At 44.6% G+C, this 24651-nt stretch overlaps 1 protein-coding gene across 1 annotated transcript; it reads right to left on the bottom strand.

Annotated features, from left to right (window-relative positions):
• Positions 1-1110: 1110 nt before the first annotated feature.
• On the bottom strand, positions 1111-20551 carry LIPH (lipase H). The gene is made up of 10 exons (XM_090054430.1): positions 20414-20551; positions 15292-15659; positions 14691-14799; positions 14446-14547; positions 13604-13693; positions 12473-12640; positions 11377-11472; positions 10215-10326; positions 8086-8259; positions 1111-2371 (listed from the first exon to the last, which is right to left on the bottom strand). The coding sequence occupies exons 1-10, from the start codon at positions 20466-20468 to the stop codon at positions 2284-2286; spliced, it is 1362 nt and encodes a 453-aa protein (XP_089910556.1). The 5' UTR covers positions 20469-20551; the 3' UTR covers positions 1111-2283.
• Positions 20552-24651: the final 4100 nt, after the last annotated feature.

Raw genomic sequence — 24651 nt, 5'->3', positions numbered from 1 at the left:
TCACCTGGCTGCTTGCACACACGCTCTCTGCCACATGCATTTGCAGCTGCTCGTGGGAGCTGAGGTTTCGGCCACCCCCGCAGCATCTCTTGGGGCCTGGAGCGCTCGTGGCCCTGCGCTGCGACTCCTTTTTGGCTTTCCGTGGCTGCTCCTGCTGCTCTGCGGCACCTCAGAGGCGCTCTCCGAGCCCGCGGCCTCCAGCCAGAGCCTGAGCCTGGCCTGGACGGGGCAGACTAGATGTGACCTCTGCAGGGCCCCTCCAGCCTGACTTCCCTAGGATTCAGGCAGTCTGCGTGCCTGGGCTCGCAGGTGCCCCCCAGTTGGTTCAGCTCATGGGGCAGGGTGTACCAGTTGGAGCTAGCCCTGAAAGCATGTGGGACTGTGAATATCAAGACCTCCATTTCCATGTGTGGAAAAATCCTCTTGTACGTTATTGAAAATGCCCCAGATTTTGTCAAGTCATAGTTTTTTTCCTCCTTGTATCTTAAACCTTTTCTAAAGGTGCTGTGTTGTGTAGGATGTGGCACATACAAAGTACAGAATGATGTGGCACTGTGTAAAGGTTCACCTGGCATGAGACACGTAGCATTCCCAAACACCAATCGTGTTCATAGGCAAAGGTGTGTGCGAGTGTGTAGATGTACTGGAAGGACCGTCGGTAATGACCTCTGTATCCATGTTGTCTAACGCTGCCTAGTGCGAGCCTCTCCTTGGAATCTCCTATCACTCGCTCACAAAAGGCACTCTGAAGTGTTGTATACTGGGGCTGGCCTGAAGCTGAATTTCTATGGGAAATGTCTACAGAAGTGGTGCAGCTGTTCAAAATAGACTGCCTTGTGTCCATGTTCCTGTTTTTTTTTCTGAAAGAGCTGCACGGGTTGAGAGAGAGGGTTTAAGTTTTGTTAGGATTCTGCATCCAAAAAAGTGCTTTTTTTGGTTTCCTTTGAAAACCTAGCATGGTGGCAAAAGTTATGAGCAGGGATCCTGATTTTCTCTGTTTAAAAATTGCAAATTCTCTGATAAAATGCAAATTCTCTGATTAAAAACTTAAAATCTGTGTTTTTCCACAATGAAAATGAAATGTCACTATAGATATAGATATCAGTTGAACACAATGTTTTATTGAAATATTTATAATTTTAAAGCAATTTGGAAGCCTGCCAGGGCCTCAATCGCTATAATAAAATACATTCTAAATACTTACAAATTTTGGCATTTGATTTTGGGTTTTTTTATCATGGAAAATCAGAGATCCTCCTGCCCCCTTCACTAACCAAGACGTGGGTCCAGCTGCAGCTGTCCCAGCCTCCTACTGCTCTGTGGCAATGAACAGCCCTGATATGCTGATGCCCTGCCCATGCCATTGCCCCTCACTCCCAATCCACAGCCCCTGAGCCCTGCTGTGAGCCACAGAATATAATTCCTCAGCCTTGTGTGGGTGGGAAGGTCTCCTGGATGCATGAGGCTTCCAGTTTGTGATGCTGGTGGTCTCTAGTTTGATTTCCCTGTGTTGAAGATTGTGTTTTCCTGTAAATGACTGACACAGCAACCCAAACGGCACACTTCAAAACTTGCATTGTGCACAATGGAGCATTTAATTTCTTAAGTTGTTCCCAGCAGAACAGAAGCAATGATTGGTACATGTAATGCTGAATCCTTCTTCAGTAGCTCTGATGAAAGGGATGCGACATAAATGAAGTAACAACCTGTGCCAGGTGTGGCATTCTTAGCTTTGTTTTTTAGCTTTCCTAGGCCTGCTTGGCAAATTTGTGAAAGGAGAATCCTATTCTGACACTCACAAAAATCAGTCGTTTCCTTCTGAAATAACCTGTACCTTTTGTAATCAGCCTCCAAGAATCACACATCCCATGCATGCCCCTGAGGCAAAGCATTATTAAGAATCAAACCACAGAATAAATAATTAAAAAAGCAGTGTTTTAGAAGTAATTGATTGTCAGTCAAAATGAAGATAGCTGGTTTGGAAACTGAATACAGTGGTCTCCTGCAACATCTGTGGCTTCTCCTTCCGTGACTTATGTCTGGAAGATGTTTGGGCATAAGGTGTTATTAATTCTATGATACCACTAGAAATGCATCTGCATACTGCTACATGGACAGGAGAGAAAGTGAACTGTGTGCTGTAGCTAGACATGTATAGGAGACAGTTAGAGTCCAAGACACCTTCCAAAAAAACAACTAATCTTTTCCTGCCATTTTCCTGCCATCTGGGATGTGCACACAGTTTTCAATATAAGATTACTTTTCCCCCAAAGCTGCTTTACTTCATGTTGGCCTGCTTTCACACGGAATAGGTTTGAAGATGATTTCAACATTTTCCATCAAGACCAGGTCGTATCTGCACAGCTGGGGTCTACATAAAGAGAACACAAGATCCTATGAGCATTCTATATAAGGCCTCAACTATGTGGTAAGATCATACATCATATTAGGAATTTGTGTAGCATGAGTTTGCTATAGCAAGTTTAGAAGAAAAGGAAAACAGCCCTGGGTTGGGTTCCAGTGTTGTGGGAAACGGGAAGATTTAAACCAGATGTTTTGGGTGCGGTTCTGCGAGAATGAAACCCCTCTGCCCTGATTTTACAAGGAAGTGATAGCAGCATACTAACACTTTTGTTGAGTTAAGTCTCAGGGAAGGAAAGCTCTAAAGAGTTATCTCACAGGTAGCAGGAGATAATGATGAAGGGTCTCCGGACTAATGGTAAACAAGGTATATCAAAGGGCTGACCAGAAGCTGGAAAAATGGATCAAGAGATAGTGGAGATCTGAGACAAACAGGCTAGGGAGTCATAAGTAACAAAGGTGGACAGAAGGGAGCTGGCTTGCTGGAAATTCAGATTCCTTCCATGGTTCTGTAATTCATAAAAGAGTGTCAGATTTGACTGAAATTACAAGGAAAATGGATGGTGTGAATTATTCCTTTTATTTTACTACTGTTTTCTCTCTGTTGCACATTCACCTTATTTTCAATAAGACTGGATGAGTCAAGGCCTTTTCCCTCAGTAATTTTGCACAGAGAAGAAATCCTTTCAGACGCTAAAGAGAGGAGGTCAAAGAACATGTGGAACATTCAGCTCAGAAGTCAAGATTGACTCAAGCAGTGTTGTCCCCCAACAGTGGTTCTCAAAATATTTTGCACCAAGACCCATTTGTAAACACCGATGGCTAGTCCCAACCTGGTGCCCCTCACTCCTGACCCACTGCCCCTTTCCCCAGGCCACCCCCCACACAGTGTGTGGGGTTGGGGGGTATGTGTAGGGCATGGGTGGCCCCAAGCAGCCCCTTGCAGGCTGGAGCTCTGGCAGCCTGCTAGGGAAAAGCCAGAGTTTCCCACATTTCTCTCTTTTAAAGGAGAATCCATTTTTCAAGTTTGATCCATTTTTTATGTTTGTCCCTCCAGAGGTGGTGCAATCACCTACCCCGGAAATCTTGAAGAGGAGACTAGACAGTCATCTTGCTGGGGACACCTGACCCCCAGTTATCTTTCCTGCTCGGTGCAGGGTGCTGGACCTGATGATCTTCTGAGGTCCCTTCTGGCCTCACAATCTATCGGTCTATGAATCATGACCTTTTCATATATTCTTGCGACACACTGTTGGGTCACGACCCATGGGTTGAGAAACACTACCCCAGAACGTGTGGCACAAGGGACTGGCCAAGGAGGAGACATAAGTCAGCGGGACAGAATGGAGCAGCAGATATATTCATTCATGCTGTGTGGACTGGGGTTACTGTTCCACGGTCAGCAATAGCTACCAGCTGCCTACCACTCACTGGTGTCTGAGGGAGCCCCTTCCCTATCTCCACACCCCTTTATTTGGAAGACAAGATGTCTGCAGAAAGTAGGTGGCCACTGTTGGGAAGTTTGGCTTTTTAATGGCTGCTCATGTACATATGTTGGACTCTTGTATTTATGTGAGTTGGATTTGTTTTTGCAACTCTGGTATAAAAAGCAGAACTTCCTCTGGAGGCAAAATAATAAGAGGGCTTTTTTGGTTTGCTTCGGGATTCTTTGGTAATAAATGAGAAGAGCCACTCATATGATTAGAGGCTTGAAGAGCAAGCCATATGAGGAAAGGCTGACAGATATGGGACTGTTCAGCTTAGAAAAGAGAAGACTTCAGTGGGATTTGGTGACAGCTTACAAATATATCAGGGAAGAGCATCAGGAGCTAGGCAAACGACCATTTACCAAAGCGCCCCAGGGGAAAACCAGGGGCAATGGTCATAAAGTCCTAGAAGAAGGTTTCAGACTAGATGTAAGGAAAAACTTCTTCACAGTGAATAGACTCCCAGCAGGGGTGGTGCAGGCACTTACCCTGGAGATCTTCAAAAGAATACTGGATGCATACCTTGCTGGGGTTATTTGACCCCAGCAGTCTTTCCTGCTTAGAACAGGGAGGGCTGGACCCGATGATTGGAGGGTTCTGCCTGAGTAAAGATTGTAAGCTGAAACCCCAAATTACTTAAAGACATTAAACCAAATTCTCTCTCCAGATGTGGATGAAAAATTCAAAGTGAACAGTGGGGAGTAAATGTCTTTAAAAGCAGAATTTGGCCTTATATAAATCATCATCATCATTGGCAATCCCTCAAATGAGGATGATTATCTTATATGTGGTTCCAAAAATGGCTTATGAGGCCAATCCAGGGTCAGACTCTGTTGCAGCTTGAGCATGTTTCCATTTGGGGTGGGTGGCTCTGGGTTTTTAGTTCGGTCCATGACTTACTGTTTCTGCCACTCCCATTTTTCCATCTCCTGTTGTCATCAAAAGGTTCCAAAGTACTGAGATCCTTGCAGCAGACTCTTCCTCCTCTTGGGGCGATCCCAGGTGATAGTCTCCCATGAGATGATACTGATGTTAAATTTTTTCAAGTTTGTCTGGAGGACATCCTTGAAGCACTTTCTCTGCCCTCCTCTTGAGCACATGCCTTGACTGAGCTGAGTGAATAAAACTTGCTTCGGGAGTCTGGAGTAGAGTCGCCATAACAGAGGACATTCCAGTTTTCTGCTACTCTGTCCTCTATTGATATGAAACTGGACACCTTTTTTTCTCATTGGAAAAAGTAGAGGACAAAAAGGTGTCCGGTTTTGTATCAAAAGAGGATAGAGGACAATCAAACTGTCCTCTATGGTAGCACACTAGTCTGGAGTCGGACTTTGATGGCACTGAAAAAAAAAAATCACATATTGTGGATGTCAGCAAGATGTTGAATCTCCTTTGCCTTGTCTTCCCATGATCTGTTCTTCATATCATGGGTCCTCCTTTAGACTTCTGCCTTGGCTTGTTGGAGATTCAGTTTCTTTTGCTTGGAGTTGATGGAGTTGATAACACCACCAGGATGAGGTGGAGACAGTAGATGGCAATTCTTTCCCTCCTGAAAAGCCACATATGTCCTTTGATGGTGCCATGACATAGCAAGTTCAGATCACCATTATAATAAGCCTGCCCAGCCCTGCAGCCATGGGTCTACAAGTCCTCAACAGCAGAGCAGCAGATGTCAGAATCTCAGCAGTTGTGAAGGTGGAAGGCGGCTGCAGCAGAACGAGATCGCCAGTTGTCTTGGTCTCCTTGCCATTGGACGAAGGTCCTGTTCTGTCAAGAACCTTGTGGGAGCAGGTTCTCCACAGTAAAAGAAATTCTCCATGGAAACGGCTTTTCCAGCACATTTTTCAAGTCCTTTGGTGACCAGCTGATGATGACAGAAGCAGAATTGTGAAGTCTGGAAGCTCCTATTCATGAACTGGTATGAAGGCGGCAGTTACAAGAAAGTTGTCTAGTACTTGGAGCCAAGAGTGTGATTCGGCCAAAGCACCCTTCTTCCGGATCCACTTTGCTCACCCCACATGAGGAGGGGGCTAGAAAAGGTGCCCTAAACTTAGTCTGCCTACCTTTTTCTTGACTGAGTAACTGCATCTAGTGAGATTACCTTTACTGTAGTCAAAATCAACAAAGACACACAATCAGTTTTGGGACCTAGAACATTAGGAGACTCATGGACAATCCTAACAGTTAGGGACCTACTGAATTCATGGTGGAAGTGGGCTGTGCAGCAACTGCTTTAATCATGCAGGTTGCCCTGCACACCCCACCATGTTGCTGATTAGCTGAGCGGCCCCAGTGGCCCTGTTGTTTGCTGCTGACTGGCTAGGAGGCAAAAACGAGACTATATTTAAAACCACAGTTTTCGCTTCTCTGCTGATCAGAAGCAAGTGGCACAGCCCCTCTGCCAATCCATAGGAGGAAGTGTATAGGAGAACCTGCAAGATTAAAGGAGCTGCCGTGCAGTTCACTTCCACCATGAATTTGGTAGGTCCCTATTAATAGTGAACACCCAGAGCACTGTACTACAATTGTGGCTTGAGAACTCAGATGACACAACATTGAGCGAGACTTGGGAACCGAGAGATGGGTAGCTCAAAGAACAAGGAGGTGGCTATACCTTCTTGTGAAAGGTTAAACAGGAAGGAGAATGGTGGCTTCACAGAGTTGGTTTTTGCCATCAAGAATGAACTCATAAACCAACCCAATGAGTTCCCTATCAGAATTAATGGGCACTTCATGATTCTCCATCTTAAACAGTCAAGGAGCCAAAACACCACTATCATCAGCACATCTGCCCCAACTCTTGACGCCGCTGCCAAAACCAAGGAGGAATTCTATGCCAACCTTGACCAAATCCTTTCTGGTATTCCAGAGAAAGACAGACTTATACTTCTTAGCAATTTCAACACCAGAGCCAGAAGAGACTCAAACCTCTGGAATGGAACCATTGGCAAGGAAGGAGTGGGAAATGCCAACTCCAGCAGTATCCTCCTTTTGACCAAATGCACAGAACACAGACTCACCATCAATCAGGGCCAATGCCTAGGGGGTGCATGTGGATTCCCTGAGCATCGCAGTGCACCCCTACAAAAAGACACCGCAGACACTTGGTGGCTGGCAGCATCTGCGGGCAGTCCAGCAGTGTCTGCAGGCAGTCTGGCAGCATCTGCGGGAGCTCCACACTTACCACCACAAGAGTCCTGCTGCTGCCAATGCAGCTGTGCCTCCCCAGTCACTGGGAGCATGTGTCCTTCATGCCATCACTGACACCCTGTTCTGCCTGAAAAACAGGCCCAAGACATCATGGCAACACACGCAATCCAATCATTGGCACTTGATTGAGTATGTCAGTGTCAGTGGGATTGCAAAGATGTCCACATCACCTGAGCTATACTAGGAGCTGATGATTGCTGGATCGATCACTGACTCATCTGCTCATTTATGTCATTCAAATTGGCTCCCAAATAATGGTTGCAGCAGAAGCAATGGTGATGGAAGATCTATGTCAAAGTACTCAAGGACCCAATCAAGTGAGACCTCTTCCACCAGTTCCTCAATGAAAAAATGGGGATTTCCAATCAACAACAATAGGAGAATGTTGGCAGTGCTTGTAGGTCCTCAAGTCCACTGTCACCAGCGCCTGCAAAGGGATGCATGAATGATGCATGCCTCCTGAGGCTGGGTGGGGCATGGAAACTGCCTGCAGGCAGCGGTGTCAGCAGCAGAGGTGTGTTGGCAGTGGGTGGGACTGCCCTCAGGTGGCTGTGGCAGTGCTGGTCGTGAAGGCGGGCCAAGCAGGGACCTCCTGCAAGCGGCTGCAGTGATGTTGGTGGCGAGGGCAGGCTGAGTGGGTACCATCCACAGGTGGCCACAGTGGTATCGGCAGCGACGGGGTGGGGGTGGCGAGTGCTGACTGCCTACAGGCGGCAATGCAGACATCAGCAGTGGCCAATTTTAGGGGGGGGGCCACATCCCCCCCATGCCTCCCCTACGCGTTGCCTATGAAGAAATGGGTGGATTCTCTACCAGGAAACATCAAGACTGGTTTTATAAGAATCACTGGGAGAGCCCAGGGTTGATCGAACACAAATACAAGGCCTTTTGTACTTGGTAGAATGACCTAATACACATATACATATAGAAATTACACACAAATGTCCTCAGGCAGGTCAGTAATGCACATTAAACATTTACAAGTGTCTGATTTGTAAGTGGAGATTGTTAATAATTCTCTACTTACCTTTCCGGATTTGAAATTGACCATAACCTCATTTGGAGAATCCTGAGTTTGTACTTTGGGCCTACTACACTCCCTGTGGAAAATGTCAAGGACATTCTTTGTACTTCATCCAAATCCCGGTCAAATCCAGTTAGCAAAATAGTTTGTCTGTGTTGTTGAAAAACTGCAGCTTCACTAAAAAGAAAACAAACAATGTACGATACACTAACTAAAAAGAAAATGGCATGCTGAGTAGATTCAGTGTAACATTAAAAGCAGTGATTGTGGGAAAGAACCAAAACCTTTGATTTGCTTCTGTTTTTCAGCGGGTTGGGTTTGAATTCAGATATCTAGAACTAAATACACCCTGATTATTTGGGTACCTAGGCACTTCCAGAAGCCATAAGGAATTAATTTCTCATTTCTTTCAGGTGTGAGTAAAATCATATGAGAATGGTTGTCTGTGAGACTGTTGTCATTCAAGATGGTACAAATCTTGGGAGATCACTTCCATTCTACTGCTGTGGACTGAAAACTTGTTAGTGCAGCTCAGAAAATACTAGCACCATTGACCTCAAATGATATTCCTAGCTCCAATTCTGTCTTGATCCTAAACTCAAACTGCTAGACTAATCCCTGCTTCCCACATGGACCTATACATTTAATCATCCATTCATACTAAATGATGACATACAAAATCCTATATTAAAATACAGTAGATTTCTGATTTAGAGCTATAAAATGGAAGATTAGGAGTTAAGATGCTGAGGTGTCTTAAACCAGTTTCTCATAGTGGTTTTAGCTAGCCACAATACAGGCCTCTATGGAACAGCAGATTTGACAAAGTTATATTACAGCATAACATTAAAGCCAATGGGATTTCATAAGGGATGGATTTGTCCCAGTGATTTTTGCCAGCATAGCTCATTTTATACTGAGATGTTGCAGGAAGCTCCCCTGGTATGTGCACAATCAACATACACAAAAAAAACTTATGCTATGATACTGCACAGGTGAGCAAAGACAGAACAAGGAGCAATGGTCTCAAGTTGCATCAAGAGAAGTTTAGGTAAGATATTAGGAAAATTTTCTCACTAGGGGTGTAATAAAACATGGGAACAGGTTACCCAGAGAGGATGTGGACTCTCCATCCTTGGAAGTTTTTAAGTCCGTGTGATGGGGGGCAATCTCCCAGGCCCAGTTACGGTACTGGCCTGCCTGCCTGTCTAGGGCAGTCTGCCCAGTCTCTCCTGCCATGCCTTGTTGTTAAGAGAATGGTTATAATCTGTGCAGGAGGCTGCCCATCCCAATGCCCAGGGGTTTTCACATGACTCCGACCTTCCCTTATCATGTCCCATGCCTCATAGATGGCATCCTTACATCGCTGTAGCTCAAGACTGGGCCATACTCAGCCCCTTGACAGGCCGCACACATTCATCCTTTTATTCCCCACAACAGGCCTCATTCACATCACCCACTCTCACCGGGCCTCTAGCACTCAACCCACCCACTGGGCCCCTTACTTGCTGCCCCACATGGGGCCACACTCATCCTGACCTGCTCCCTTGAGTGGCTCCCGTAAGCCATCAGGCTTGCCTACACACACTCTTTGGCTGGCCCTGGATTGCATATTTGTCTGTGTGCCTGTTGACTGGGGGTGGTTATTATGGGCTTGGGAGCCTGTTCTGTATGTATTGTGTAACATCAAAGGGTTGCAGATAAGCAAGTAACTGGCATAGACAGTGTGTGACTAAGAGCAAGTGACTAAGAACATGCAGCTAGAAATACCACTCCATTGTCACTGAAGAGTACCTGAAAAACTTGTCTGGCAGAAAACATTTGGCTGCAGCCTGATTTGATGAATTATACCGATTTGCATGACCACATATGCACAAATGACCATTTCACTCTTGAAAATAAGTGGCATGTTTTTCTGATGCTACGTCCTAAGGGCTAGAGCGAAGACTGGTGTTAACTTGGTGCAGTCTATGGAAATCACATAGTGTTATGCTAATTTATGACAAGTTGGGTTTGGTCTTGCAAGGTGTAAGCATAGTGACCCTTGACACAGAACTCCCTGTACTATCTTCTTCCCAAAATCATGTTCTGGTTGGTCTAAATGACTTGTTTGTGACGCCAATATGACTTACTGGTTGATTCTGGATTTTGTTGTGTTTCCAGCTTGGTCAGTCAATTTAATTGTGAGGGAACCTCTCCTCATATTTTGGTTCCAGGTAGTGACATCCACAAAGTAATGATAAACTGTGAGGTAAACAAAGAAAGAGTATGGTTAGATGAGGGTTAGATGATCCATCTGCACATGCTACTGTAAAATCCCTCTGCACATGCTACTTTCCTGAACTGTGCTGTGCAGAGGGACTTTACTGGCAACCTGCACAGAGAGGTGAAAAATCAGGCTGGTGCCTGCATTTGTGATGCTTGCTATAAACTCTGACCAAAGAGCAGGGTGTGACAAATCCTTCCAGAGGTAGCGCACTAATTAGTGATGGGATTCAACCAGACCAAGAGCTTGAAACAGTGTGATTGGAGCCTGTTCTGCTCTTTGCTTTCCTTTCCTTTCTGTGTATACTGCTGCCCAGTGGGAAAAATTAAAAAATAAAATAAAGCAGAGCGATAACAAACAAAGGTTTTGGGAAAAAGTCCTGAACGCCACCTGTTATGCTTGTCCAAGGGCATTCAGAAGTACATGACTCCAGGCACAAGTGAGGGAAAGAATGCTAGCAGGCTGGCAAGCCCAGAATATATAGTGAACATAAAGCAAAGCTATACATGAATTCCCATCAACAGATTCAACAAAAAAGTAACTTTAGATTCTCATGTGATCCTTCGGCACATTCATGTATCTCTCACTTCCCTTAGTTCTGTTCTCCTTCGTTAAGCACCAAAACAGGACAGAAGCCTATTTTTTCTTTCAGGTCACTTTTAAGAGTCAAAGTCTCAACTAACCCAAGGAAGTCATGCCACTGCTACAATGGGAACAAAACTGGACTCTGGGATAGTTACTGCTCTTTTTCCTAAGCTTTTTTTAATTTATCACCACCAAATCTTCTAAAAGGACAAGTCTGTTCCAGCACACCCCTGCTTAACTGGTCTGTAAAAGGTTCCTGTTCTTTCAATTGTGCCATTTTGGAGCAATACAAATGCATTTTCTGTGGCCAGATGGCCTGTGTGTGTGTAACTTGTTGTGGGATGTCCCTGCTGGCTAACCACCTGTCCTGAACGGTTTGTGTTTGTGCTGTTGCAGAAAGGGACAGTCCTCAGTGTGTCTGTCCAGAAATGTGAATCACTCACTGCAAAACGGTTCTTTGTCAGCTGTATCAAAAAAGGCTTTAGTCACTGGAGGATCCTTTTGCGTTAAATGGCTTTTCCATTCATAAGCATAGTATCCTAGAGAACAGAGGGTAAAAATATAATAAAAGGTTACTAGAGCGGCTATGGAAAAGACAGGTTGCATTTGATTTATACTATATTACTTTTCAGACACAAGGAGAATATTGAAATTAGTTACTGATCAAATATACTGCAGATCAAGCTGATCCCAACAATCTGCACAGTTACCACACACTTTTAGTCTTATTCACGTGAGTGAACCAAGGCACAGGTGGCAGTGTCCAGAGGAAGGCAATTTAATGGTGCCTGTTCTGGTCTATCCCATATTTTTAAGACCCTTCTTTTTTCTTTGGAATAATATACTGCCCCCTGCACACACATTGAAAGTTGACTTCTGAGAGCTCAAGAGAATATTTTAATGGCTTAGATTTCATTTGAGGAAGTCTACAGTTATGCTCTTAAATCTGTATTTGGACACCTTGATAAGTAATTTCTGAAATGCAGAGCATCTCACCAGATAGATGGAAGTACAGGCTGCTGAGCAGGTTTTGAAGGCTCAGCCTGAAACTGTGTCATGCCCTTAATTCCCCATATTGTTCTGCTGATACACTCCATTTCTACACTGCTGCTTCCTCCCCTATTTGAGTTTAAAGTCCTCAAGCAAGTCTTTGATTTGGCCTTTCCAGTCCTAGGCTCACCATGAATGCAGACTTCCTATGAAAGTCTTGATGCAGGTGTGCAGAGACTGAGTGAAATCACCACATCCATTTTCATTTGCAATGTAAGCTAGGAACTTAACTGCTCTGGCTGAAAGGGGAAAGGTGTCATCTCACCACCAAGTGTTTATAAAAAGCAAGAAAGAAGCAAAGACAGTTTTCTGTAGGTGAGTTTGCAAAGCTTTGGGTCCTTAAGCAGTAGTCTCCATTCTGTTTGTAAGAGTTTCCACAGGAAAAAAACATAGGTGAAAGCAGGACAGGTGACTGAGAGAGGTGTGATTCTCAAAAAAATCATCACCTAAAAACACTTCTATCCACAATGGGTGCTGCATCTTTCTTACCCAGTACTGGGCATGGCAGAGGCTGGAAAATGTTGCAACTGGTACATTTGCCGTTCTTGTAATCTCTGTACGACTTGCATGGGTAGGCAGTGATGTTGCAGCTCTTTTTCAAGGATGACAGGAACAGGAAAACAGATCTCTGATGGTCACATTTGAAATATTGTGATCCTCGATTGCACAAGGAGAAAAAATCATTAGAAATGAGTTGCGTAACTAAGGCTGGGCATGTGGGGCACTAGCCCTAGGCATCAGTTTAGAGGGGGAGTGCCAGGGGAGCCCACGCTGCTGCAGTATGATAGCACATCCCATTACTGCCCCCAGCTCTCTGACAAAATACCCTTCTCCCCAAGCACCACGATTCCTACTTACACTTCTGTTAGAAATCCCAGTGCTGCCTGCCAGCAGTGTTAGTGCTACAGCAAAGCTGTATGATTGCAGCCAGGATAGAATTGCTGCCCAGTCTTAATGCAAGGCATTTAAATGGGGTCATGTCAAACATTGACCAGTGATTTGTAGCAGATGCTGGCAAGCAATGCATGTGGACCACATAACGTCAGGTCTGTTGCTTGGGGGATGGGTGTTCCTGCTAAAGTACAGGGATTGGGCCACAGTCTAATCAGTGCATCAAAGTAAGCAAACCACAGGAGACTTCACTGACACCAGGCTCAGAGCAGCCCAGGGGAAGAGGGAAGATGGGGGAAATCAGAGCAAAGTCAAATATAGTGTGGACTTCCTTTGAAAAAATACCCCACCCCAGGTTGGAAGAGAGCGTGAACTTGCTGTGGCCAAAGATCTGCCCTTGGTTGTAGTGGAAACTTGATAAACTTCATCCTGTAATGCAATAGCTTGGAAAACACTCCTTACATGTTTCCATGCTTTATGGAGCACATATGGTTCTGATTTCAATGGGTAACCAGGCCAACTGACAATCTACACTGCAAACACTTTACTACTTACCACAAAATATAGGGGTTACTAGAGACCTCAGAGTGTTCTGGGGACTTAAAATGATCATTTAAAAATAAGTTTATACAACAACTATGACAACAACACTAAGCGGCCCAGGCTTATTGGGATGATTATTCAATGTATTTTTTTATAGCTTCCACAGTGCAAAGTAGATTTAATTACCTGAAAATATTGTTTGCGGACAGCCGGGTTGGTCAGTTCCTCCATTGGGATAGAAGTCTATGTGTCCTAAGGCTTCTCTGTAACCTAGTCCTAATAAAAGAAAATACTTTTTTTTTCTCCTCTCCCCCACCAAATCATGAATCACAGAAAAAGGGAAATTTAAAATGAAGAATCTGGAACAACTAACACAGCTTCCTTTAGCTTTAGGGTGCTTGGTTGTCTGAGAGATTTAGCTTCTTTGTTCTGTTTATACATCACTGGGGCAAATAACTGTTGAAGGCACCAAATGGACAAGCTACCTGTTGGGTCCTTGGCCTTGCCTCTCCCCATGCCTTACTCAAACGCAGAGCCTGGACTCCCAGAGCATCCCCTGTGTCATCTGGTGAGGTGCCACAAACAAAACTGGTCCCACCCCGCTAGGCCACAAAAGATCCATGAGTGGATGGTCCCTTCCATGCACACACCAGGGAGGCTGAGGGAGAAGGGCACAATCCCCTGCAAAGAAGTGGACTCTGAATGGGATGCTGAAGTGAGGAAGTGTGCATAGTGGGAGTGTGCACAGATGATGAGGTCCTAGTGCTCTCAAAAAGATGAAGCTGCTGGAGTCGGGGAAGCTGAGCCTTCGAGAGCTCATGGACGGAAAGAAATGTGGTAGCAAGGTCGGGGGGGCCAATGGCTAGGCTGAAGATGTGAACACAGGTAGGTATGGGATGTGCTCCAACTGGTGTGAGGCTGGGAGAAGAGCCTCTGGATTGCCACACCTGCTTATTCCTACACTCCTGGTTCATTTCTAAGTTCCCATCTAGTGAGAAGCAGACAAGGAAGAAAGAAAACATCATTACCATCAATGTCGGAATGGATGACATCCACAAACTGGGCGTCTGAAGGATCTAACCTCTCGCTATGGGGTTTCCCACGGAACAGGGGTCCTGCTGGGTCAAGTGCTGAAATGCAAAATAGTTCTTATGGCACCCCTGTAATATCATACCATTTACAATGTTCTCTGTATTCAACATGAGCACCAGCTGAGGCAGAGAGATGAAGTGACTTACCAAAGACAAGAACAATGACTGGGAAAAGGGCTTACCTGTGATTCTCCCAAGTCTACCATTATACATCTGTCCCACAAACCCAGAGATATGTGCACCGAGGCTAATTCCTATCATATAGATAGAGTCAAGTGATGCTCCTTCTGCCTGCAATTTAAAAATGCTGTGATCATTGGTTACAGAAATACTAAGAACATAAGAAATATCAGAGGCAGGAACCAGCTGCTGCCCAGGTTTAAGTTTAATGAATGTTAACACACCTCCCTATTTTTACCCCCACCTCCCACAGTCATCTACTTTTTATCAAAGCAAATGCCAGAACTCTTGGATACACAATGCTCACTGCAAGAGCTGCCCTTTTACCCACTCCATTTATCCCACTGAAGAGGTGCTTCAAACTTAATCCCCATCTCGAGCATGGACCTGATAGGGGAACTCTTTGGCCAATTTCCCTGGGCACTAATTCATTATTATGTGTAACCAAAGTAAAGAATTTGGTACATCCCATTTTTCTCTTACAATAGTTACTCTATCCCCTTTAAAAAGAATTTGCTGTCCCAAAGAATCTGATGTATTTATACCTTTCCTTCTCATAATACGTTTTATTTAGTACGCAGTTACTGTAAACATCTCTCTTACCAACATTCGGTCAATATGCTTCTTCAAGAATTCAGCGACCTTCCTGGTTTTTCTAAAAGCATTATGGTATATGAGAGTTGTGGCTCCCCGATTCCAGTCTACAATAATTATGTTGACATCTTCAATAGAAAGTAAAAGCTTTATTGTATCCTGGATCCATACTGGAGGAGAGCCTGTGGGTCTGTATCCATGGATAATGAAGATGGATTTCTTGGTCACATTTAGATAGTTGGAGGCCACTGTACTGAGGGTTTCAGCACAGTGCTGGTTCTGCCTTGTGTACAGCAGTAGTTTCACCTTCAGGTCTGTTCCTGTCAAAGCACTGCTTATACTGAGACCTGTGAATGCTGGACATGCTTCCTCTGTATCTGAAAACAAGACATATTACAGGAGGTCATTATCAATCTGATCAACTTCTGCGCTTTTACCCCTATTGGCCAAAGCCAGACTGACAGATGATCCACCTCCAAGGGTCACATTTCCCTTCTTGCCTCCTCCTCACATGCACTGCTGCTGGCATCCTGGGACCTCACCTTCTGCCCTGGTGTTATGGCAAAAGCCTTGCCCCTAAGTCAGTGTTACTCCTCTGTCAGATTTCTGATCTCGCTTCACAGTATCTATACATCTGTGCTTTTCTGTTGTCCTCATCATCACTCTTGTGCCTGAGCACCTGCCAGTCCAGGGTGGGAATATTAAAACTAGGGCTGTGTGAGGCTTTGGACAGAGCTTCAGATCTAGAGAAGCTTCGGACACTTGGGTCCAAAGCAGCATGTCTGGGTCGAAGTGCCGCCTCATTTGGCTTCCCAAAGAGCGTTGAAGCCCCCTCGGAGATCCAGCCATAGGATATAATGGGGAAACAATAACATATCTATAACTTTGTTGTTTTTTGTTCAATTTGGATGATATTTTCAGGAGTGGTAGACTCTGTAGAGAGCATGAAGCCTGACAATTTTCAAGTTGATCGGTGTAGGGGTTTGGGGGGAACTGCACCCCAAATTCTTGTAAGCAAAACTCCTGTCATGTCTATGTGTTACAACACAGGGGCATCAAAACTGCAGAGCTGATAGATCTTACTGAGGCCACAATTAAGCAGATCGGTGCAGGGGCTTGGGGGGAACTGCCCCTCAAGCTGTGGACAAGCAAAACTTGTGCCATGGGTGACACTGTGTGTTAAGGTGCAGCGGGGTGACAGCTGCAGGGGTGGTGGCCCCTGCTGAGGCCATGACGCCTGCTAGCTGTGAAGGAGATCGGTGCAGGGGGGTTCTGGGGCCCTGCACCCCTAGCTGCTGACAGACAAAACTCATGCCGTGGGTGCTTTTGGGACTGACTGTCTCTGTTGTGGGGCTGGGAGACACTACTGCAGGCCTGGCTGCCAAGCTACTGTTTTACCAGTTACCAATCAATCAGGATTCACTCAGGGACCAGCTCAATACACAGGACCTAGCTAATGTAGCCAGTTAATTGCCATCAGTTAACACCTACAAAACCAGGCTAAGGAGAGGAAAGAATCAATACAGACAATCAACTGCCCCAAGACAGACACAGTCAGTCCCACAAGCACCCATGTCTCAAGTTTTGCCTGTCAGCAGCGAGGAGGTGCAGGGCCCCAGACTCCCCCTGCACCAATCTCCTCTACAGATGGCAGGTGTCATGACCTCAGCAGGGGCTACCATCCCTGCAGCTGTCACCCCGCTGTGCCTTAACACCTACAGTGTCACCTATGTCACGAGTTTTGTTTGTCCACACCTTGAGGGGCAGTTCCCCCCAAACCCCTGCACCGATCTTCTTGAAACATGGCAGGCTTTGTGGCCTCAGCAAGAGCTACCAGCCCTGCAGTTTTGACCCCTCTGTGGTGTAACACATAGACGTGACAGGAGTTTTGCTTTCAAGAATTTGGGGTACAGTTCCCCCCAAACCCCTACACCGATCTTCTTGAAACTTGGCAGGCTCTTTGGCCTCACCAGGGGCCACCTCTCCTGCAGTTTTCACCCCCTGTGGTGTGACACACAACCATGACATGAGTTTTGCTTTCATGAATTTGGGATACAGTTCCCCCCAAACCTCTGCACCGATCTTCTTGAAACTTGTTAAGTTTCATGCTCTCAGCAGAGTCTACTGTTCCTGCAAGTTTCATCCAGATTGGACAAAAAAACAACAAAGTTATAAATATTTCATTGATTTTCCCACTACACCCTATGGCCAGATCTGTGAGGTGGCTCTGAATCTTTGGGGCCACTTCAGCTGGATCGAGGTGGAAACCCGGTCTGGAACTCTGGATTGGATCGCGGCCATCCGAAGTGGCTGGATCGGAAGCTGGATCAGATCGCTGCTGACTCACACAGGCCTAATTAAAACCCTTTTTAATACACATTTTTATTAGAAATTTATTATTAACGATTGTCATCATTGCAGCTGTAAAGGAGAAGGTGCAAATGGGGCTGGAGAGATATTACCATTCAGCAGAAAGCACTGTTTCCACTGCTAAGCTCTGTTTCCTCCCACATGTAACCTGTTCTGAGGCCTGTCCATGTCACCATTTTGCTCTGCACCCTGTTAAGCTGACCAAAACCTTCAGTTTCTGGTAGGGGAAGTCCTTTTAGGATCTGATTGGTATTTATTCATACACAGCACAGAAAGCATGTGAGAAGTCCTATAATCTCTGTGCTGGGACTGCTGCAATTGTGCAAACTTGATTAATAAAGAGATGAATGCAAAATGTGGTGAAATTCTCAGTATTTTTTTGGGGAGGTTGATATAAACCCGAGAGTAAGCATGAATCATAGTGAACAGTTTCTTTGGAATTGGTTCCAAAACCCCAACACCATTTCTCAAGTATAGTTTGTCGTTTGTCAGGATTAACTTGCAATAGAACAAGAAAATCCCCTAATGAGGCACTCTCTTCATCCACACCCTGTACATGCCCATACTCATACAAACACATTGTTTTCATAGATTTCATAGATTTCATAGACATCAGGGCTGGAAGGGACCTTGGGAGATCATCGAGTCCAGCCCCCTGCCCAAAGGGCAGGAAGTCAGCTGGGGTCATAGGATCCCAGCAAGATAAGCATCCAATTTACTCTTGAATATAGTTGATGTAAAAAGAACTCTCTGCATTTCCCACAGGGCACTGAGATCACCTTTCCTCTCACGGAGAAAATAGTACACCATGGGTGTTGTTGTTTTCTTCTCTTCTTTTCTCTTGTTGGTGGGAGGAAGTATAAGCTAGTAGACCAGGAATTGGGTTAAGACCTAGGAAAATTGGGATTATTTCTGACTCTTAGCCTTCTGGGTGGTTTAGGTCAAGTCACTTGTTGCTACATACAGAAGTTTCCTTATCTTCTAAAACAGGGATATAGACAATGATCTTCTTTCTAACGTGCTTTGCAAATCCAAAGGGGTAAAATGCTACATAAAAGGGTTGTCTCCTCCTCTTTCTGTCTCAGGTGTGTGGTATGGGCAGGTTCATCTCCAGAACACGGGAGGCTGTAAATGGTAAACTTGTTCCTGCTTGTTCACTGGAAAAAAACCTTTTATGTAAGCTCTCCCATCAGCTGTGATACCTGGGGTGGTTTGCTTCATTTCCAATGTTCTTAATAAGGCCTTCACAGATGATTTTGATGTACCTTAATTCCTGAACAGCTCTACTGGGACCACACTCACCTTCTTGTGGTACCAGATCTCCTTTACTGCTGTGACCAGATTATGGTACTCTTTTTGCTTCTTTACTCTGGTGCCCACTGTTGTCTAGTACAACAGCAGCAATGAGTAGTACTGCCCTGACCTTTTCACCCACACCTCTGATGGTTGTTGAGTTGCGTGGCACAATCTGGTCTAGAGTAGTTGTCATAACCCAACAAACGTTGTTTTTTGTCATCTTATGGCATAGGTGGTAGCCTATATTTATATGTAGGCTGTTTGTATAGAATACTTCTTTGTTAAGCCAATTTGCATAGCACCACCTAAGCTACAGGGTTGTGCCATTTGACGTTCCTTGATTAGAGAGGACCTCACACATGCCTGTGATATACTGGATCATTCATTGGTGCATACATCAGGCAAGGCTTTTTGCAGGATAGATTTTTTGTAACTATTCATCATGACAGCTGCTGCACACAAAGCTGTGCATTTCACTGAACCTCAACCACCTCAATCAACTAGTCAAATTCTGATAACTGGCTTGGTCCATAAAGAGCATGGAAGCAAACCTGCCACGTTGAGCCACATAGTGCCATACCCATTTCTTCTTGAGCAGATCTCTTCCACTCCACCTCTGACAGTCGTTTTCCTAGTGCAAAGGTGTGAAATCCTGACCATCCCTAACAACTGCCTATGGCAAGACTGAGTCTTTGCCTAAAATATGTTCCCTCAAGCCTTCCGCCTGACCTTGTAAACCTGTTTAGGATTGTACAGGCCTCCTTGTTGTAGTTATGACAATTATTATTATGATTACTACTGTTATATGTAAATCAAAACCAACAAACGAAATGCATTGATTCCTCCTGAAAAGCCTTGAGTTCAATGAAATATCTACTGTTAGTAATACAAATGTTTTGATTTTTGAAAACACAGAATCCAGGATTTTTTCCTCACCGAGTGGAGAAGTGTAACACTCTGGGTGTAGAGTAACTCTGATGTAGAGTAGGTTTTTTATAATAAAAAGTGTTGTTGAGAAGAATTAGAGGACTTCAAAATTATATTTTCAACTAGGAAATACCATTTCATCCATTTTTAAAATTCCTAAAATTTCAAATCCTTTTTGTTTATCAGCATTTTTGCTCAAAGTATAATAGCTCTCTGGACACTGTACTTTAAACTGTAATTGCTTATGTGCAGCACTCATACAGATGCAGTTTGGGCATGAAAGAGATAAGACACAATCATTTACTGTGTTTTTACATTGTGGGTTTTGTACTCACTATGAACTCCTCACATTCATCAAGCGTCCAACACATTTACTGCCAAAAATTAAAATTCACCATTGGTATATATAAATGATATACTAGACTATACTACAGTATCTGTATAATACGAAATACAAAAGATACATATATTCATGCTCCATTAAAATCTGAAAAGCCTGCTTAATTTGCTGCAAAAATCAGACTGTTTAATTTCTTACCTGCTCCCACCCTGCACGTGAAGATGAAGATGAAGATGATGTGTAGCCTCAGCATATGGAATGGCTACATTCAAACTGAGAGAACCTTTCTGTAATTTTACTGTTCCCAAAATTTCTTTCACATGAGTTCGCTCTCACTTCCAAGCTGCATTTCAACTGCGGGCCCTGTCAGTATCAGTAGGCGTGGTGACAAGCAGGAAGTTACTATTGCAACCAGTTGTTTAACTTCTCATCGCAAGAGCTGCTACTCTGTGAAAGGTGAGGCAGCAGCTGCTCTTACAGGTTAATTTATTCTGTTTGGGGAAAGACTAATCCAACACATGAGTTGGTTTGGTAATTCAAGATGAAATAGCAGATTGCCTCAATGGGTTGAAATGAGGAAGAGTATTGCAAGTCTGGTTTTTGGCTTTTTGTGAAGAAAGCTGAAGAATATGACTCTCTCTGGTAGTCTGATTCATACTGGGGCTGGGCCCACTATAGGTTTCACAAGGTGAATAGAGCCCTGCATCTCCATATTCTGATAAATATGGCCAGCCCCTCTGTTCAAGAGAGAAGCTCTGTTATAGAAGTGACCTGACTTCCCGGACTACACAAAACCCTGTAGCCAGGAGATGAACACAGGAGGGCACCTATGCCATTCCTACCGCCAAGTGTCCAGCAATTCCAAGGGGATGGGCCTGTTAGATACTGTACTCCTGCAACTGAGCTGGATGTTTCTGTATCCAGCAAAAGTGACCATGACTCCTTCAAGGCAGGGCAAAGGGGAGACATTGGCAATGGTTATGACAGCAGCACATAAGGATTGAGAAGGGAGGCTGCCACTGAAGGGGCAGGGAGAGGCAGGAATAAGAGTAAGGGCCCAGAATGGAGAAGATGAGACTAGAGCAGGGCCTGAAAAAGGACCAAATGGGGAACAAGCCTGAGAAAGAATAGGAAGGCTGATGGAGAGAAGGAAGAATGAGGGAAACTCTTCCAGGCCCCCTAGTGGAGGGTTTATTTAACACAGTCTATGGGAAGCAGGGCCAAGGTGCATATTCATTGCTGTGCTACAGGAGGGTCAGATATGGGGATAGGAGTGCAGCATTAATTAATCGGATTGGCAGGTGCAGGGAAAAGCTGGGAGGTACCATACCCTCAGCAGCTCCCAGACTCCTGCAGTGTGGCCAGAACCAGCTCAGAGTACGCCCTGGGGAGAGCTGATGATAGCATTTCTCTCACATGCTGGAGGGAAGCTGAGCAGGCAGGATGGAAGGAATTTTAAAACAAAAAACACTGAAAAATAAAAGCCACAATACAACTTGTTTTATAAATATCTCATGCCTGCTGAGCTGGTATTCTTGGGGATCTGAGCCAAACTGGGAAAACTCAGAACGTGTCCTTCTGAACACAAAGAAGAGCGAGGAAGAGTCACTTGAGACACAGCCATTGTGGAGTTCTTGGCCTTTTGGCTCAGATCAAGTGTCTTGGCCTCTTGTGAGCCAAGATCAAGAGGGGTTATCTGAATCCCAGGATTTCTAGGTTTGGGCCTAGATATAGGATGCCTGTGAATGGATTTGGGAGTATCTGAAGTCCCAGGGTGAGAGCCTGGGATGGAGGATGCTCATTGGTTGTAGTGCCATACATGATGTTTAGAATGATTGAGTTCTGCTCTCGCTCTCCCTCTCTCTCTCTCACACACACACACACACACACACACACACACACTCCTCTTCACTGTGGAGTTTTGACTTTACGGTTTTATTTTATGGGTGACTTAGAGGTTGCCTGTTTTATTTGTTGGGTTTTCAGGCCTCAGGTTCAAATGTCAGTGCAAATTTACTCAAGGTTAAACTTGACCAACAAGATTAAAAATTCATGACATTCCTTGAACAACAGAGATAAAAGGCCTCTTGCAGTTAGGCTGAATCACCTCTAACCTCCCTTTTATCCATCACCAGGGGCTTTGAAGCTAGTTAAGAACCAAATCAATGCTAGCAGGCTACTGAATCCCCTGGTTAAAAAGAGGAAGCTGCCCTTAGGGGGAGGAAGTGGAAATCTGTGTAATAGTAGGCTCATCTGAGGCTTTCTGGAGAAGGGGGAAGCCTGCACTGAGTAGCTGGAAGAGGGATGTGCTTTGGGTGCACAGAGCAGAACGCAATTGTGGTGATGCACAGTAGCTGTACTTTCAGCAGCTCCTTATGTGATATTTTAGGCAAAGGATTTAATTTACTGATTTGGATGTAGCTATAGTGCTCTCACTTTCAAAGCCTGTTGAGCTAGCACTGATGAGAATATTGCCCCAATGGTCCCTGTAAGTCAAGTCCTGTGTTTTCCTGTAAGACAAGTCTCTGACACCAGAAGCCTCCCACCTCTCTACAGCAAGAGGGTAGCGCTTAGTCCCCAAAGCCCAAAAAGTTCTTGGTCTCCCTCCTGTTTCAGCCTGGTAGGAGAATGAGTTTTGAGGAAGCAGCTGCCATTGAGCTCAGCTTATTCTATCCAGGGCCCTCAAAGCTTCTAGTTGATGAAAACAGGCATGCTTCTTTGAATAGATGCAGTATCTTTTATTGGACTAACTGAGTAGTAGGAAAAAAGTTCTTTGTAAGCTTTCAGGCACAAGCACCCTTCTTCAGGTATAGGGAGTCTTTGCGGGTCTGAGATCTCCAAGGCCGATGAGAACTATTTTTACTCTTTTTTTTACCTTTACTGAGCTGGGGTATATTCACGCCCATTGTTGCATTTAGGAAGTGGGTTTTTAAACCTAGTTCCCCAAGAATTGACACAACACCCTGTTCATCAATAGCAGACAGGCTTTAATAACAATACTACAAGCAATCTATACAACTAAATGACAGAAAAGACTCCTTCCCAAAATAAAATGAGCTACTTCACAATGTCCTAGTACATATTTAGCTGAGCAGTGTTTTCTCACCAATGCAGGCAGGGGAAGCTGGTTCAGTCATGCAGCTTTCACCAAGCAGGATCCATTGCTGGTTAAGCTGGGTGAAATTGCAGTGATCTTCCTCTGTTTCTCCTGGAGTGTACACCTTGCTGGAAAATGTGCTTAGTTCTTATACTGTTTAATTGTATAACTTCAAAGCACTTTTCCTTGATAGTTGGCTGATTTAAGTCCAAACAAAACAGGGAGGAGAAGGGTGACCATCATATTACAATTGTTAAATTGTCTGGCTCCTGTTTTTGGATCTGTCTAGGTGTGAAGACTTATGTTTCTCTGCAGCCCCTGCAATTATAAGTCAGTTGCAGGTGATGGGTCTTGAGTGGTCAAACAGGATGCTTAGAGGCATTACAGGACCTGTCTTCGGGTATTTATCAATGCCACAAATTTGCAATAGCTTGTACCGGTGATGATGTATTTTCAAAACTCCAGACATACACTGAATAGTTGAGACATTTGTAACACCTTAGACACTGGATGCCTGTTTTGAGAAATGTGAGCAAGGTGCATTTGTCATGTACAAGGCATCTTTCCTGTACTTTTTTATTTTCCTTAGCTGCTAGGCCAATTGAAATGGATATGTAGTTTCCTTGCCTTTACTGGCTTAGCCTTTTCTTTGGCTTTCTTAGATACACACAGGATAAGCATGTCAGGTTGGTTAACACTTTTCTTGATTTGACATAATCTAGCAAAGAGAATAAAACCAATTGGGGTTGCTCTACTTAGTACGGTCCCAGCTGCCACTTGCATTTTTGTGCAAGATGCACTGTTATTTTAATTTGGTCATAAAGATTCTACGTGTAGGCCTGGCCAAGCTGTTACTGTATTCACTGTCAGCATTGTGACCTACATGTGAGAAGCTTCCGAACTCATTAGCAACCTCTCAGACGTCCCTAGTCAATGCTAATATTACTTGTCCAGGAGTGCAGCTCCTGTTTCAGACAGATGAGTTGAACTAATGGAGATCTGCTCTTTTTTTAATTTCACTCCCTGAATGCACAGTCAGTCTTCCAGATGGTTACCCAGTATCTATCTGGATCCCTTCTTAGATGCCCTAACCAATCTTGAGCAAAAAAAAAAAAAAAATGGAGTAGCAAAGTGGCGCAATACTATTTGAAACACAGATGTTCAGCAGTTATTCCACAGCCCTTCTCTGAATTCTGAGGTGAGTCATTGATGTGGGGCACTCCATGTAAAAACAAAAGAAGAAGAAAACAAACAGCTCTCCCTGCCTCCATCATTAAAAGAAAGTTGATTGAGTGGCTGGCATTGAGCACTCAGGTAATTTTATAGATGTGCAGTGGGT

Source organism: Crocodylus siamensis, chromosome 6 (assembly GCF_052110815.1).
Source record: "Crocodylus siamensis isolate JL-2025a chromosome 6, ASM5211081v1, whole genome shotgun sequence".
In the NCBI taxonomy this organism is placed as follows: Eukaryota; Metazoa; Chordata; order Crocodylia; family Crocodylidae; genus Crocodylus; species Crocodylus siamensis.
Note: the sequence above shows the minus strand (reverse complement) of the source record. Positions and strands in the feature narration are given on the sequence as shown.